We start from the raw sequence: 16,643 nt of genomic DNA, 5'->3' as shown, positions 1-16,643 counted from the left end.
ATTTTTTCTTTATGTATCTGGTTTGGACATTTTCTTACTCGCATTTACCTAAATTATTTTTCAATATACAGGAATAATTATCAACTTGATTTTAAATACCTGGAGGAAACGTCAAGAAAAGGTTAGAGAATGTGGCGAAGCCATACCTAGGCTTCGACGTTACTGTGTATTAATGCTGAACAACTGTTTTAGCTTTTACTCTACGGATTGGGGATAACGGAGGGAAGGCACGACATACCAAAACTCCGTGTCGTGATCCCAGGCGAAACTTAAGAAGAAACTATCAAATATCAAGGTGAAGCGTACGAGAACAAACATCCAATGACCAACAAATTATCATGAATGATTTGAGCAATTGTAATTCCTTACTATACACAAACTTTTAATACATAATTATATTATATATTAAAATCCAAATATATTACAAATCCAGCTAATCCGTTAAGTACTACATACATAATCATACATACATACATACATACATACATACATACATACATACATACATACATACATAATCTAATAATAAATGAAATATTTGCATTGTGAAGTTAATTTAATTTTCTTTTAAACATCTTTATTTCGCAACTTCAAAAATTAATCGTTTTACAATACTAAACAATACTAGATATCGCTTAGTTTAATAACATCATCTGAAACAGAAACAGTATAGATAACCGATACTCGAAGGGAATATGTCCAAAAAATAAATTTGTTTAAAGACCCGTTATGCCCGGCAGTGAATAATTAGTAGGCACTCAGCGTACTTGTTCAAAAAGTCATTCAAACACAGTGGTCTCGAGCCGTTCCTGAGCCGTCGTAAAGAGAGAGGGACTAACTACTTGCCTACAAAATGGGGGTTCGGCGTACCGTACATTCACCGTATGGTCTTCACCTCAGTTTTATCGACGTTCTTCCTTGTTTTTCTCGTTCCCTCTCTTTTCCTCGTTCCAATGATGTTTGACGCTCGTTACGCTTATACGTCCATGCATACCTTCCTACCATCCCTCACTCGATAACCGTGTCAACATCGAATTTCTGCCATACCATGCGAATTGACTGGAGCCGACCTCCTGCACAGGATTCGGAATATTCGTTATATTTGCATATATAAATCTATGATTTATTTAAGATTCATAACTTTTTAAAAATTCTTTTTATCTCTTTCATTCCTAACGATTACTATAAATCCGCATTCATGTAATAAACTGCACATACTAGCGCCGTCTAAAGTTAGCGCTCAGTAAACGGTACCGATTGCGCGACGCCTGTAGTAATCTGTAGCACAGTCGGTGCCTTATAGTAATCGTGCTAATATTGCGTTTAATTACGTATTAGTAAAATGGTTTTTACGTTTTTCTCAGTCTCCAGTGTTTGTGTAATATTAATACAATATATATTATACAATATATATATTAATACAATAATACAGAAGAAGCATACTCCTGCAGAAGTACGTAAAAAACGGTTAATGTAAGATATTTTTTAAGATAAGAGAATGGCGGCATCAAAGGGACTAATCGTCTGTGAACGTATCCTGAATGAGAGAACATTCTTTGCTTTCGCCGATATTCCAGAATGTAAATCGTAAAACCGGTTTTAAAGTCAAACGCGTCCCGAAAATTTTAGAGAAAGAAGGAGTGTTTAACGTCTTCGATAGTGGACCAGATTCAGTGATGAGTTTCATTGCATAAGCACTTGTTAGGATACTTAAACTTAGGATACTGATGTGACAATTAGTGAGAAATTATACCGAAAGAACTGTCGGTATCATGGTAATTACAACGATAGTCGTTAGATGGAACTCGTGTATACCGCGCAAAACATGTTTAATTTAAATTGCCAGTTTATAATAAATAAAGATTAAATTCTTTATTATGCCATCTCTTTTACAGATATTATGTTATAAAGTATTTATAGTATGATATATTGTATATAATCAATAAGACAATATACATTTTCGTTACTTTTTTAATTATACACAAATGCATTTTGAAAGTTAAATTAATAATTTAATTTATTATCATTTTTTTATATCTAATATTTGAAGAAATTTGTTATCTTCTATTTATATTACTGTTTTGCTTTTAATTGTATATTGTTAACTTTGACGCAATTTATTAATTTTTCCTTTATTGTATTAATTCTATGAGAATATATATGGAACTACCAGTATTTATTAGCTTAAAAAAAGTTCGTTGTTGAGCAAGAGTTACGTTATAGGTCTCCAAAGTATAACCGTATATTCTTTTAACATCCTTAGTAACATAAAAAGCCATTATAAAACTATACTACAGCATATTTTTTTTTATAAAGATATTGCCTAATAATTAATAACATTTTATAAAAATATTATTATTACATTTAATTTTTCATATTTCATATTTTGTTTTACTATACAAATTAATTTTATAACAAATATTTTTATGACAGATGGTTATATTAACATTAAAATATTTTGAATGAGATAATTCTTTTCATTGTAAACATTTGTACTGTAAACACAATGTACTGAGCAGTATCGACTTATAGTGCAACACGTCAGTGGCGGACCAGGAGCATTTTCTGATGAAAGGGGTCAAAATGCGTAGAAATACATAAGTGTTATTATTGAACCTTCTTTTACAAAATTTAAAATTTGTTTGTAATTTATATTCTAGTATCTCTAAAATAAGGCGATTGCCCCTATAGCTACCCTCCCGCCCTCTGAATCCGCCACTGGAACACGTGAGGTTAGAAATCATCTTCCTTAAAGTACAGGTTTTTCTCACGGAATACTCGACCGATTGTACCTTCATTAACATCTTCCAACATAACGACCATTCAAATTCCATGCGTACTATTTAAATGCCATGGCAATAAGAACATACTTATCCATTCTTCGATATCAGTTCCCATCACGAACAATTTCGAAGACTAACTTTACTATTACAATATCTAAAAACCATCCATTATACTATCGAATTTCATAAGTCGATCAAACAATGAAAGATATGGTCTATAAATCAATTTACTTAAATTTCCCGGTAACCATATATAAAGTATACTACGAGAAAATGTGCGCAAGTACGAGCTATCAGATACGCATGTGTACTTTGTTACTTTGTACCTCATGCACAAGTTTCGTTTTGCGTCTCGTCTCGTCCGGACGCATCATTCGATTGATCGCGAAACTCAGCCAGCGGCATTCCGTGAATTTCAAGGGAAATTTCGTGAATGAAACAGCTGTAGTGCGTTCTAAGCACATTGTTATTAGTAAACACCGTACACGTTTATCGTCTAAGAAACGCTTTAAAGCAAGCGATATGTCACTGTTCGCCTGTTGCATACGTCAGGTGAGTTTTGTTATTCCCGCCCGTAAATTAACGCGATCTATTGAGTATACATAAGTATTCTACACAGGATAGTACATATGTATACAGTGAGTCATAATCAAAAACTGAATAACTTTAAAGACTTGATTTTTCCTCCTTTTCTTTCTTTCTCTTTTTTTTTTATTTGAAAAGTTAAAAAGATCAATTTGCTAGGTGACGTGTGAAAAGCTTTGAAAATTTCATCAAAATCGGTTAATGTCGTTATGAGCTACAAACGATTAAAAATGATGAGAATCACAATTTTTCACGATTTCCCGCCTATAGCTAACCGTAATAAATTTAAATATGCTTACACCTTTCGATGCCTGTTTCCCCATCAAGCGATTTCGATATTTTTAGTATAGATATGTATAACTGACATAAACGTGTCCTTTAAATCTCCATTACAGGCCCCGATAGAAAAGTTGTAAAAGGTGACCATTACTATTTCCTTCGCGATTTTAACCAATTGCAAGTTTTTCAACATTTTTCTGACACGTCATTTAGTAAACTAATTCTATTAACTTCACAAAAAGGTTAAGTCGTCTGATTCGGTTTTAAAAACGTTATTCTTATATTTCTAAGGGTGCACGAGTTAGACCGTGACACACTGTATACTTATCAGGAAATTCAAATAGCATCGAATAAACATATAGAAGAGAAACATGGTGTATTGTTATACATATTGAATTGTGTGCTCTATTTCGTTTACACGCGCTTCATTGTGCGCGCTTTATTCGTTTGAAGAAGTTATTATTGGAAGGAAATATTTTTCTTATGGAGATGATGAATTATTGTTAATAATAGATTTTTTCTTTTGTTTTAGAAGGAATTAGTGAAATATGGTATCAAAGAAGTATTACGTCTTATGTTATCGTATCTTATCTTATCATCTTTCGTAATATACTTTATTTTCAAAAATAATATTTTTTAAGCCATTGTGTTTAAGAATCAATAGGATAGCAAAATTAAAATAAACAATCATTGTAATCGAATCGTTAGAAGAGTGTATAACAGCGGCAAGTGCGCAATTATAGCGAATCTACCAATATTACGTCTCGCTGATTCCAGCATTTATCACGTACGTGCGATTTGCTTGTTTGAATCCAATCTTGTGGCTTTATTTACATAGTGACGTATAGCGTGTACTGTTGTATTTGCAAAGTTCGTTTCATTTGCAATTAACGAAAATCTTAATAAATCGCTCGTTCCTATTTTTAAACAAACTATTTTCTCGATTCTTGAAATTCTTCTAAATAATTGTTAAAAATATCTTTCCATTGACGGAAATACCTTTCTTATTCTCTCTAGATAATAAATACAAGGGGAAACGATGTATATTGGAAATTGATTGAATTCAGAGATAAAAAGAACAATGAGAACAACAGCGTTTCATTGGAATTCATCAAAGACAGGCTGCAACTGGCAGAAGTTCGAACGAGTAACAGAACAAGAAGAAATCGCTTGTTTACCAGAAAATAAAAAAAAAAAAAATCGGTGCTGTGTCGATTTTTCCATGGCCGCGGGCTAGCCTTAATTCTTGCTCACCCCTGTCGCTCAGGTGGCAGAATCGGTAAACAGAAAAATGAAGTTTACTTCGCGTTGCGGGGCTGTCGGGGGCTCGGAGCTCGTTCAGCGTAACTCGCTAGGGTGAACGGTTACATTTTCCGCTACTTAACGGATTTCATGCTCAAGTATCAAAGAGATCGCGTCCTTGCTCTAATCAGCGCGCGTATTAATAGAATGCGACTTTGGTTTTGCAAATTTTCTTCGGAACCTTGCGTGTCTCTATTATTCCGCGCAACTTATAACGCTCCAAAAGAAACTTATTTGAAATATAGTTAAAGAAAGAAAAAAGAAAAAAATTTACAAAAATGTCGGGTCTTTCCGATTGCAAGGGAAAAGTTAAGGACGACACGCTTCTGGTCAAGGGATTCGGTCGATCAACGTACAAAGGTTTAATTATACTCGAGCCGTTCTTTTTTTAAGTCGACCACGCTCGTCAGGTTTCAGAACCGTGATTTATCGATCCGAACGAGAATTTCACTCAGCATAAATCATTATCGCGTAAATATTTTCGCAGCCGTTTGATTTTTTGATTTTACGTAATTTTACAGAATCAACGACAGATGGAAGATACTCGTCAACAGGTGTTGTTGAAGGAACCACCGGAAATATCGTGGGAGAACACGCTTGGCGCTCCGGATGGCGTTCCATTTGACGATGACACCAAGGAATTACTCAGAAGATGCATCGATGTATCGACATCCACACCCACCACTCTGCCGCAAATCATTGAGCGAAGCGAGGCGTTTCCTATAAACTTTCCTATTAACACCGTAAGATGTTCCACGCTGAGAGACAGGGGAATTAGCACAAACACCCTTGAGGTTGGACTATTAAATTTTTCTTACAAACTATCATTTATTTTATAACACTATCGTAATATTATATTTGTTTCTCTTCAATTCTTATTACTAAACTACGGATGTTTATGCATTCATGGAAGATTAAAGATTTATGGAAAATGCAAAGAATACACATAGTATGCAAAAATATATAAAGTGTCCGAATTATAGTAATTTCAATAACGTTATAGTATTTAATGAATGAAACAAATCTCTGCTTATGCTTGCGTTCATAAAAATTTGAATTTGCATAAACATCCGCGGTCTAAATTATTATTTCCATTATGTGTAAGATTTTACGAAGCAGATTCAATTGCAGATGAACGCGAATTCGGTTTATCCTGTGATACACGAAGCAATGTTACCATTGTTAGCTCGATGGTTGAAGCATAAACGGCTCTATGGTAGTGCAATCGAGAGAGCCATGTATAAAGATATGGGCTTGGTACAATTCATTCACCGTTTACTAGAAAAGCGAGCCGTGCATTTCTATGGATCTGATGATCGATGGAAATTAATCGACGGTAAGACAGGCGTGGACGGATGGGAAAATGTTGGCACGGATCACGAGAAAGAACCACTGGTTAGTTATCTGTCTTGCTTAAACATGGTAATTTTTTAAAAGATTACCTAAACATCTTTTAGTTTCATTGAATACAAGAATTTCATTAAAAATAGTTATTACTTTGGAAATAACCGTAACCATTAGAATTTTGTTACTAATAGGTATTAACGAAATGTTTGTCATACGATGAGATCAAACTGTCCGCGATGATGGCGATGTCTTCCCACACAGAATTCATAAACGACGGCTCGCGCGAGAACAGAGGCGTCGTGAGTACCGATCCAGACTCTGTACAGCCGAGAGGAGTCATTATAGGTGTCGTGGGAACAAGGTTTTCTATGTTTATTTAACGCTCATCGTTAATAAAGCTAAATACGTAAAAATATACTTACATATTTGTGGAAGCTCGTATTATTTACACTTTCTGCTGATTGTTTGCAGATTTGAACGCCCACGCTTTATGGAATACCAGGACATCCTTATTACTCCTCTGCAAAACACTGCCGAGAATGGGTGAGTTGTAAACTTTATCATGCAGAATGCACAAAAAGCTAATCTGTCGTACATCTTGATTTTAATGTGTTCGTTTTTAACGTTCTTTTTTGTAAATAATTTCTTTCTCAGGTTGATGTTTAGCGAGTCTTGTCTATTTGAGTGTTATAGACATTTAGTAAAAGTTATAGCATATCTTTAAATTGATCAGGTACTAATAATTATATATTTTTCGTTGTGCGAAAAAGTTTTTTCAGAAGATTGTAAAAGATCATCTAGTGCGCGGCAACAAAATTCTGCAAAAATAACGAACAAAACTGTAGTTTAAAAAACGCTGTTCCATTACGTTATGGCAAATGCTTATTCTATATTTAAAATGAAAAATGTTTGCATAGCATTTAATAAAGAATTGTGAATACTTGGTGATATCTGTATAACAGATACGGGCCGCAAACAGCTGGAAGCTCGGAAGAGATACGTGGGCTGCGAGTTTTATGGGCCAAATTTTATGGCGAGGAATACCATCCGCTGTACGAGGAAACGCTGAAACGAATTAAATCAAAAGAAAACAGAAGATATCTCTCGTTGATAAGTCAAACAGTCTTCGATATCGAGAATTACATGAAAAGGACACTGCTCACCGTAGAAATCATACTTCTCGAAGCAAATACACGAGCGGAGAAGCAAAACACGACTGCTTTCTTACACGTTGTCGGCTTTGGCCTCGGTTAGTAAGAAAAACTTCAAAATTCAAATTCAAAGTTATTTAACCTCGTGAAATATTTGTAATTCAACGCCATAACTTTATAAGCATTTTAAATTTCCGTAACAAGGAAAAATATTTTCAGGGGTATGGAGACTTACTCAAGAGCAAGAAGTATATTTTTTAAAGACTTTCGAGATCGCCCTTAGGAAAATGAACAAGAAACTGAGATACGTATCCGATATAATGTTCGCGTATTTCCAACAGCGGAAGTGCGGCGACGCTGGAAACGGCGATTATCTTGGAGGTTTGCTACCAATCTCAATTCTCGACTATTTAGCATAAACAATTAGTACAAAGAGCATATCATTTTCCAGATATAAGAATTCACTTCGCTCTCAGGGAACCTCATAGCAAACTATTCAGAGCCTCGGACGCGAATAAACTTCTCGTAGTGACGTACGCGTGGGATGGAAACGCGTTGCCAGGTTGTCGAAAAATTTCCATTAATTAAAATTATGTTTGTCATTAATAATAATAATAATAACAGCTTCGTAATTTTAAGCGTACTTTCCATTAAAATTATCGTTAAATCTAATTATGCAGGGTGGTTGCTAAAATCAATCGCTTAACTCGTAGGAAACGAATTCTGGAGCGGGCATTTGACATCGAGTGGAGATTCAGCGGCAGCGTGTAGTACTCAAATCGCAGAATTGCATACTTTCAGAATAAATCCTCGAGCATGTGGAGCCAGCTTGCACATTGCATCTGCGCAGCATGGTATTTTGCACATATCAGATTACGCGAAGCTACACCTTGCTTAGGTGAATTATCTTTCATGTTAACTCGTAATTGGTCGATAATCATTGATAATCGGGAAAGAAGTATAACAATAACGAGGATTTACAATTTCTAAATCCAGGAAAGGGCTGGCCCATTGGGCACCGGTCAGCGAAGACCATCACGATCTCCACGTAGTCAAAGAAGTCGTAGCGCAGATGTCGATTGCTTGAAGAAATACACAGAAAGACGAGTCGAGGAGAGAAGACACACAGAGATACCAGACACGAGCAAGCTCGATCCCTCCAAATGGGTCCCATTGCCGAAAAATATCACGCGAATCCAACCAGCGTTGAAAAAAGCGCAACAGTCGTCGAGAGACGAAGAGAAACGACGTTCGGTGTCGAGCGAAACCGAGGAATCCATAGCGGATAGCACAACGGACATGGGTACACCAAAGAAATTGTCTCCTACAAAAGAAGAAGAAACGACGAAGGGAGCCGAAGAAAAGAAAAACGATACGTCCTCGCCAGCCTCGTACAGACAGACGGCCGGCAGAAGTCATAGCGCGGACGTCAGCCACTTAAAGAAAGAGAAACTAGTCGAAGAACGAAGGCATACGGAATGCAGCGACCCCAGAACGATCGCCACGAGGTTGACAGAGCACATTTTCCTAGTCAAAAAGAAACCAATGCCGTGAACGAATCGATTAAAGCCGCGTACACTCGTGATAAATACCGAGGTGTTGCACTAATTATATTAATCACTAGAGGTTAACTATATTGTCATGAAAATTATATGTACATAGAATAGTAATAATTTAATGTCGGTCGTTGTGTGGATAGAAATGTATATGGCACAACACCAAAAAGAACAAAAAATAATAATGATAATGCAGCTCTCGTTTATTCGGTAAATATAATGCATACGTATAATATGTAAGAGGAATAAGATAAAAAAACAAAACGTTTGATTAACTGACCATTTCTGGCGCTTAAACAAAATGTATCGAGTCTCGACACACTGGATTTCTGATACCAAATACCTTTAGGTGGCTACCGCAAATTAACACCTCAAGGTTCCGCTACGATGCATCCCCGTTCGCAAGGATCAGCAACAGCTGCGAAATCACGAAAAACGCCGCAACCAGATGGATGACGTTCATCAAGAATCCATCCCCTTGTCCAATACCGCGAATGAACACGGAAAGAAAGCCTTCCGCGACGGAAGCGTGTCACGCGACTGACGGATCACAGCTTAAAAGCGTTAAAAGCGAATCGCCCAAGTGGGAGCCGCTACGAAAATTCGCGCCAATGGCGTCGAAGACCAGCGCCGAGTCTAGTCCAAGACAAGGTAATCAATATAAGTACGATTCTTACAAGAGGAACTTCAGAATCAAATTGTTCTGGATAAAATGTTCTCTCAATTGGATACGACCCCAGGAAGAAATTCAAAGTCTTATATATCTTACATGTAAACGTCGTCAAGCTTTAGTCATCATTGAATGATTCGCTTCAATACTTAAACATCTGGCAATGTGTGATTTTTGTAAGCTCTAAATGTATTTTACTCATAATCGATTAGCCATCTGCAACTGAAATTACGTAAAATAAACATAACTGTATAGACCCACCATCGCACCAAATTTTATTGAAATGGGGGGGGAGACAAGTCTGAAGCTCTTCTTGTTATAAAGGATACGGAAAAATTTACATTGTTTCAAATATGGAAAATTAACATAATTAATTGCAGATAAATCGGACTCAAGTCGAGATTCGCCAACGACCAAGCGTTCCCCTGACGCCAATGAACAATCGAAAAGGCTTACCCAACGCATGCGAGATCTATACGACTTCAAAACAGAAAACGAGTGGCCGAAAAGGGCGATAAATGCTCGACGTGGGAACACGTGGATAAGTAAAAGCAGCAGCGAAGAGGAAAGGACTAGTCTATCTGCTCGTAGAAATAGCCAAGATTTGGAGTTTAATGATAGAATGAACGTGATCAAGGTAAGCATAAACTATAGAACACATTCCAGTTCTATACATTCTTATTGCATTCTTATTGAAAATGTCGCAGCTGAAGGATACGAAGGTACAGTCTGACCACCAAGAACCCAAACGACCAAGGACTCCAAAGAAAGATGGACCACATCCAAGTACTTCCTCCGACGTTTACAACAGTGAGTACGAGGAACGTTTAAGAAAGTTCAACGAGAGACTCCGATACAGCGAAGATCTAGGTTTGGCGAAGCCAAAGATCAAGGAAAGGCGAACCTACTCCGATGACTACGACGAAAAAGCTCGTCGTGCATCCACCCGATCAAATACAGGAAGTTCGGTGCGCTCGACGCGGACAGATTCGATTCGACTGACGCGTGCTGAAGGTTCGATTCGATCGGTGAGATCGACGCGCTCGGAAGATTCACCAAGAAGTCGATTTCAAGCCGAGAAGAAGAGGCCTTCGGACGCTAGTACCAAATCCAGGGGAAGTTATGCTGAAGTATCTCCTGTAACTCCTACGAAAAAAGAGTCCCGCCCAAGCGACGCGAGTTACGTTAGCGTGGCCAACTATTCGGCTAAAAGAGCAAGCGTGGACTGCAAGAGCAGCAGACAAATGGTGGAACTTCCGCCACGAAGAGCTTTCAGTCAAACGGAAGAGAGACCAGCGACGCCTGTTCCGCCGATAGAATGGAACGACGATCGTTACGCGGCTGCTCGTCTCAAACAGACCTCCGAACGCCAGAAGAGGGACAGTACGAGATATAAGGTGTACCTGACGTAAGATGGGTGGAGAAATGGTTATTTTTGATTAACACGATGAATAAGTAGAATCTTCGTCGATGTATCGAGGACGTTTTTGAAAAATTCGATTCCTCAGTGAATTCTCTTCGACAGAACTGATTATTTGTGGGAAGTTATAGATATAAAAAATGTTGTGAGAGAGGTGATCGAAGGTAGACGAGATATAAAAAGATACGTGAGTTTGATAAATTTACGTTCAATGATTTATTTCGTCAGCCCGTGGTCGTTAGTAAGACAGTTGTTCTAATCAAATGTTACACATGTAGTCGTTGGAAGTTCACTAGCACCTGAAATTCTCCCTTTTGCCACAATTCGGTGTCAAATTTTTGAATATGTGTGCCGTACGCCGGAAATGGTGTTTTATATATGGAGGATTCTTGTAAGAGTATAATTTATGACGATATCGTCGAACGGTATGCAGCTATTCAATCATGATTTTGAAAGGAATCGATATCCTTTATGAAGTTTCAAATGAAATTGATTTCCAATAATTATTGTACGACGTTGAAAAACATTGCATTACTTTATGTACGATCGCGACAGAATGTAAAACGTAAAAGAAAAGTGTACCTAATACCGTACAAGTAATATGTAATATGATTTAACTAATAAAATATTCTTTAAAAAAAAAAGATGACATCTCAATCATCTTGATTTTACACGAAGAAACATCACGATCCTTCGCACCTTAAACTCACGGTACTATTAAAACAACTTATTCTAGACTAGATTGCACTTAAAAAACAAACTTACAATTTTGTAACTTACGATCCTATCCCGAATAACAAACCCATAAATCAAACCATAAACGAACAAATAAATTAGGTCTAATTTATCGAGATCGAAGTTATCTCTTAAAATTACGGACTTTCAAACATATCGATCGATTACCCCTGCAAGAACAGTTTCAATTGATGAAAGAAAGCTATTTTCAAAAATTCACACGATCGTCCATCTTATTTACGCTCGATATTTCGAAAATCGCTACGAAATCCTGCACTAGAGTCTTTAACGAACATCTTTACCCTCTTCCTTGTGGGTATCCCGTGCACCGAGGACGTCAAAGATTTACAATCTCTGCTTTGTCCGGATAACTGTTCCTCTTCCTCTTTCTCGACTTTTGGCCTCTTCTGGCCAGAATTTACCGCACTTCCGCTAATAGTGGACGCGCTACTCGTTACAGAAACACTCGGCGAACAATTTGTTAGAATACTCGAGCTAGTTACGACCTGAGCGTTTATTTGAGGCGACTTTGGAAAGGTGGAAGATCGCGAACCAGACAAAGATCGCGTCAAACTTCCGTTGGTCAACGCGGTTGGCGGAAGAGGATTTTGTGCAACGACCGTTGACGGTGTCATGCTTCTTTTGCACGCAGCATTTGTTATACTGTGACCAGAAGGCGCGATCATTAACAAATTGTTTCCGTTCTTATCACACACTACGTGAGATATCGGATGCTGTAGCTGTTTTTGGCTACTGAAGCTCGTTCTGTACGCGTGGTTCTCGCTTGTATGCTTCTCCTGTTTCAAGTATGATGTCGAGGATTTTATGAGATAGCCCGTTGAATTGTGAGTGACAAGATTGGGCTCGCATTTGATTCGGACCTCGTGTTGCGTCACTTCGTTTCGTTCTTGCGCCTTTTGCCATTCCAGAACGTTGCTTAGCAGTCGTATGTACCTATAAAATATGGAGTTTTAGATCATGGAGTAAATATTATTGATATTACTATAATAGTAAATATTGTAACTATTTATGGAGAATGTATGTTACTATTTATGTAGCACATAGAACGTAGAATCTCAAATTGAAGCACATAGGTCTATAATAACGAGCAGTTTTCGAGATCTCTCACTTTGAACACAAAAAATAACACAATTTATGTTTGTGTTTGCACTATCTTTGACAATTAATTTCTTAGACTGTTAAGTCGTTATAAACAAAAAATAAGTTTCATTGTTCATATGTGATACTGTAATATAGTGTAAAAGGATATGTACATATATCATTGTGCACTCACAGTCCAACAATCAACGATATAAATTGTTTATTGTTAAAATTTACCGAATCGCCATTCGCAAGATCTCATTCTTGGATAGTTTCTTATCCGGTGGATGAGTAGGCACCAATTTTCGAAGCTCGGCAAAGGCTCCACTAACATTCTGTTGTCTCCAACGTTCACGGCTGTTCGTGAATAACTTTCGAACTCCCAAAGTCCCTACACGAGAAGTTGGTGAACCGAGGTGACCACTGCCGGAAGACGAAATGCCGTCTAGCTATGAAATTATTAGGAATTTTAAGGATCATCGAAACACAATTTTTCAATCGTATACATTTATAAATAGATTATGAGTATTTATATAAATTCATATTTTTATTAAAATTTCAATAAATAAATGAAATCTACACAGAGATTTGTGTCACTCGTTAAATATAATAACAAGTATTATACTTTGAATATTTTATGTTTTTGTATATTATATGCATTCTATCAATTTTTGCGTCTATAAATTTTCCATAAATGCGTAAACAATCCGCAGCCTATTTATAAGAATTCTACTGTCACGCGTTTATATCGACGATTAACCTATTAAAGACCAAACAGTATATGAATTACCATAATTTTATAAACGCTGCAATTTCTTTAAATTTCATAAAGTTACGTAGAATCTCTGGGTAGAGAAGATAGCGAGGAAAAAAATATTAAATAAATCCTTGGAACGCCACAACGTTGGAAAGCAGTCTTTGATACAGTAAACTGATTGAAAGAGAAACTACGTTATCACAACGTTGGGCGATAGTTTAATGAGTTAAACTATCGAGCGATTTGTCAGCGTAATTCGCAATTAAGATCAATTAGAATTTCTGCTCACGGAATTGTTGCGATCTCGCCTTTTCTTGCCTTGGTCCTCTTCCTCATCGGTGTCATGGGAATAAAATTCATCCGAAAGCGTCGCTTCCTCCTCCGTGTCTCTCGACGTGCCAGAAGAATCGCCGACTTCCTCCGCGAGTTCTCCTTCGCCGGACAATATTGACTCCGCTGGAGAACCGTTCTCCGTGTCCACCGTTCCTCCAGCGCAGCCATTGTACGTCAGCATCGACTGCAATTTATTAATTAGACGTCTCGACTTCACTCGAATCATTCGTTGCAAGTTTTAACGCTACACCTTCCAACGATCATACGGTGGCTTCTATTAAACGTTCAGGTGGATTGCTTTGACCTTTTAATGTTTTCTCGAGACTTTTCTACACGCCTGACTAGAACAAACGATAGATGACAAAAGTCGCGGGAAATCTGGATGAATTATCGCGCACGAAATTAGACTATATAGGCGCCAACAGGATACTCCTATCGCGATCTCCCTCCGCACTTTCGTCCCTGACATTCAATAGATCTACGTCCGTGCATGGATGAGTTATTCTGTTGCACGAATCAAAGAGTTTATTTATTCCGTGAGGAAAAAATAATTGTTTAGTCATTTTTTACGGACAGCTTGTATAGGTCTTCGAACACGAAGATACACTTATGTGCAAAAGTATCGGAAAATATCCATAGAATTTAGAAACTTTCGAGTATACAGAACTTCATTTATGTTAACTCGTCGAGGACAGATAATTTGTATAACCGATAGCAGCCCAATAAATAGAAGTTCACGTACAACCGACTTGTGTTCGTTTGATCAGACACTAACTAAAATTTTGTTGCAATAAATGGAGCTCGTGTAAGCAAAGATCTACTAGATTGATGTTAAATCACAATCAAAAAAGCATATATATATGTTGACTATTGAATAGTTTGTACGATGTCTTGCGTGATTGTAACACTTACACGTGAACTTTTTAACTCGATAACACTACACTCTCTTGATAAAAGTTGAAAATTGTTAACACGAGATATTAATAATTTTTACACCACAGTAGACCTTACCATGTCTAAAGTTTAAAATCTAACTTCATTTACTTTCATGTAGACACGGCTAGTTTTGTAAAATGTTGATAGAACTTTCTCTTTATAAAACGGATTACGAGTCGTGGACACTTTGTCGGCAAATTTTCCAAGGTTACTGTCGTAGCTGATATTAAACCGACTGACGAGTCCAGACGGGCAGAATTAACTAATAGAAAGTGCAGTACAACCCCCGAGAAAATGAATTTTAGGAAGGCGGAGCGCAGGCCTCATGGGTGGAGCTCCTCTCTGGACCGTCCCATACTGTTCCATGCGTATCCAGTATCCCTCCAAACACCCTTAGGTCGTTGTTAGATCCCTAGGTATCAGACGAATACGATGAAAATAAAAAATATCGATTACTCCTGGTCCAGTGTGAAAAATATTACAGTAACAAGTATTCTCAATATTCCTCTAAATATTTCTCTAAATACAGTCATGATAATATAAACACGATTCAATGCGATAAAGGATTTATAACTTAATTTTAAATAGCGCAAGATATAATCATTTCTTTGTTTATGTATTATTATAAGTATTACTTATTATATGTCTTATTTTACTTATGTAAAATTGTGTAGTTATATACAATTTTTGAAATTATATAAATTATGGTTTACGAGTATTTAAATATTTTACGCATAATATTTAAGAGCCTTCTGTATTCTCGTACATATTATCCAATTATTTTGATATCCGAATAGTCCGCTACCCGAACCGTTACTGGCAACTCTCTTTTATTGTAAATATGTAATGTTCTCGTACAAAGTGTGTATGTTTTCCTCTGTACGAGCTGATGAATCCTGATAATAACAATTTAATATGAAACTAACAGCACACAGTTAAACAATAGTGAGTGAGTAAAAAAGATATTGATATCTAATTCTTGATATCAAACCCAAATATTATATGACACAATTAAAAGCTCGAAAATATAGCAAAATTAATTAAAACGCATGTGAGTGAGTTACAACTTTTACTTAGAGTTACAACTTACATTGAAAATTTTGTATAATTTAATAGTCAAAAATATAAGATCCTTAAATATTCTAAAAAAATTTGTTTTTATTGAATAAATGAAGTTTACTATCGGAAAATTTCATTTTTCGGACACTTATACCTTCCTTCCTAACAATATCTTTACTTTGGAAAGTTTTTACCTCCCAAGTTCCCAAACAATTAGATTCTTATTAGCCGAGCTCCGCAAAGTTAACGGGGGACAGGGAGGTGTAAAAAAAAAAGGGAGCGTTGTTTAATACACATTAGGGGTTGAGAAGCCCTAGCCGTTGTCAAGTGGCCACCAGTCACGAACTGTTTTATTGTGACACCTCCGGAGGGTGCTACAGATTTTCCTGCGGGATGAATCCGGAGGGTGTCATCGTGCGATCCCGATTAAATGATTAAATCTGCAATCGTGATCATTCGAGCGCTATTACCGTCCTATCTGCGTGGGAGCTAACTATAATTTCGCTTAGACTCATTGTCAATATGATTATGGAAAACATTTGTTTGCAACGAAACAACTATAGAATAAATTATTGAATAGAGATAGTCATTGTTAAATGGTGCATGAACATGCGGAATCTGATGCATTT

At 36.8% G+C, this 16,643-nt stretch overlaps 3 protein-coding genes across 7 annotated transcripts; 2 read left to right on the top strand and 1 right to left on the bottom strand.

Moving 5' to 3' along the window:
• The first annotated feature begins 1,306 nt into the window (after positions 1-1,306).
• Positions 1,307-8,647, top strand: LOC100644718. Of its 4 annotated transcripts, XM_012308375.3 has the most exons (12): positions 3,103-3,335; positions 4,180-4,434; positions 4,665-4,926; positions 5,471-5,743; positions 6,081-6,344; positions 6,488-6,657; positions 6,768-6,839; positions 7,259-7,545; positions 7,667-7,828; positions 7,899-8,009; positions 8,161-8,345; positions 8,444-8,647. In XM_012308375.3, exons 4-11 carry the CDS (start codon positions 5,483-5,485, stop codon positions 8,343-8,345), a joined length of 1,512 nt encoding a protein of 503 aa, XP_012163765.1. In that variant the 5' UTR covers positions 3,103-3,335; positions 4,180-4,434; positions 4,665-4,926; positions 5,471-5,482; the 3' UTR covers positions 8,444-8,647. The 4 variants fall into 4 exon arrangements, with proteins under 4 accessions (XP_012163767.2, XP_012163765.1, XP_020718655.1 ...); XM_020862996.2 differs by lacking the exon at positions 4,180-4,434; XM_012308377.3 differs by lacking the exons at positions 3,103-3,335; positions 4,180-4,434; positions 4,665-4,926 and adding an exon at positions 1,307-1,453.
• On the top strand, positions 8,360-11,737 carry LOC105665717 (muscle M-line assembly protein unc-89-like). The gene is made up of 6 exons (XM_012308373.3): positions 8,360-8,369; positions 8,404-8,405; positions 8,444-8,955; positions 9,353-9,654; positions 10,054-10,310; positions 10,381-11,737. The coding sequence occupies exons 1-6, from the start codon at positions 8,360-8,362 to the stop codon at positions 11,083-11,085; spliced, it is 1,788 nt and encodes a 595-aa protein (XP_012163763.3). The 3' UTR covers positions 11,086-11,737.
• LOC100649767 lies at positions 11,286-15,187 on the bottom strand. 2 transcript variants are annotated; one of them, XM_020862998.2, is made up of 4 exons: positions 15,031-15,187; positions 13,976-14,203; positions 13,167-13,378; positions 11,286-12,782 (listed from the first exon to the last, which is right to left on the bottom strand). In XM_020862998.2, the coding sequence occupies exons 1-4, from the start codon at positions 15,031-15,033 to the stop codon at positions 12,062-12,064; spliced, it is 1,164 nt and encodes a 387-aa protein (XP_020718657.2). In that variant the 5' UTR covers positions 15,034-15,187; the 3' UTR covers positions 11,286-12,061. The 2 variants fall into 2 exon arrangements, with proteins under 2 accessions (XP_020718657.2, XP_003395468.3); XM_003395420.4 differs by lacking the exon at positions 15,031-15,187 and having other exon boundaries at positions 13,976-14,454.
• Between the last annotated feature and the right edge of the window lie 1,456 nt (positions 15,188-16,643).

The sequence above is a fragment of the Bombus terrestris genome, chromosome 5 (genome assembly GCF_910591885.1).
Source record: "Bombus terrestris chromosome 5, iyBomTerr1.2, whole genome shotgun sequence".
In the NCBI taxonomy this organism is placed as follows: domain Eukaryota; kingdom Metazoa; phylum Arthropoda; class Insecta; order Hymenoptera; family Apidae; genus Bombus; species Bombus terrestris.
The sequence above is the reverse complement of the archived record's forward strand: the minus strand, read 5'-3'. Positions and strand labels throughout refer to the sequence as shown.

Bases quoted from the DNA above. Each gene is read 5' to 3' on its own strand.
- LOC100644718 (XM_012308377.3), top strand. From the start codon at position 1,343: ATGGTTTTTACGTTTTTCTCAGTCTCCAGTGTTTGTGTAATATTAATA. The intron at 5,744-6,080 runs GTTGGACTATTA...ATTCAATTGCAG, and splicing joins TTAGCACAAACACCCTTGAG to ATGAACGCGAATTCGGTTTA. The intron at 7,546-7,666 runs GTTAGTAAGAAA...AAATATTTTCAG, and splicing joins CGTTGTCGGCTTTGGCCTCG to GGGTATGGAGACTTACTCAA.
- LOC105665717 (XM_012308373.3), top strand. The intron at 9,655-10,053 runs GTAATCAATATA...AATTAATTGCAG, and splicing joins CGAGTCTAGTCCAAGACAAG to ATAAATCGGACTCAAGTCGA. The intron at 10,311-10,380 runs GTAAGCATAAAC...AAAATGTCGCAG, and splicing joins ATAGAATGAACGTGATCAAG to CTGAAGGATACGAAGGTACA.
- LOC100649767 (XM_003395420.4), bottom strand. From the start codon at position 14,245: ATGATTCGAGTGAAGTCGAGACGTCTAATTAATAAATTGCAGTCGATG. The intron at 13,379-13,975 runs GTGAGCAGAAAT...ATAATTTCATAG, and splicing joins GGCGAGATCGCAACAATTCC to CTAGACGGCATTTCGTCTTC. The intron at 12,783-13,166 runs GTAAATTTTAAC...CATATTTTATAG, and splicing joins ATCTTGCGAATGGCGATTCG to GTACATACGACTGCTAAGCA.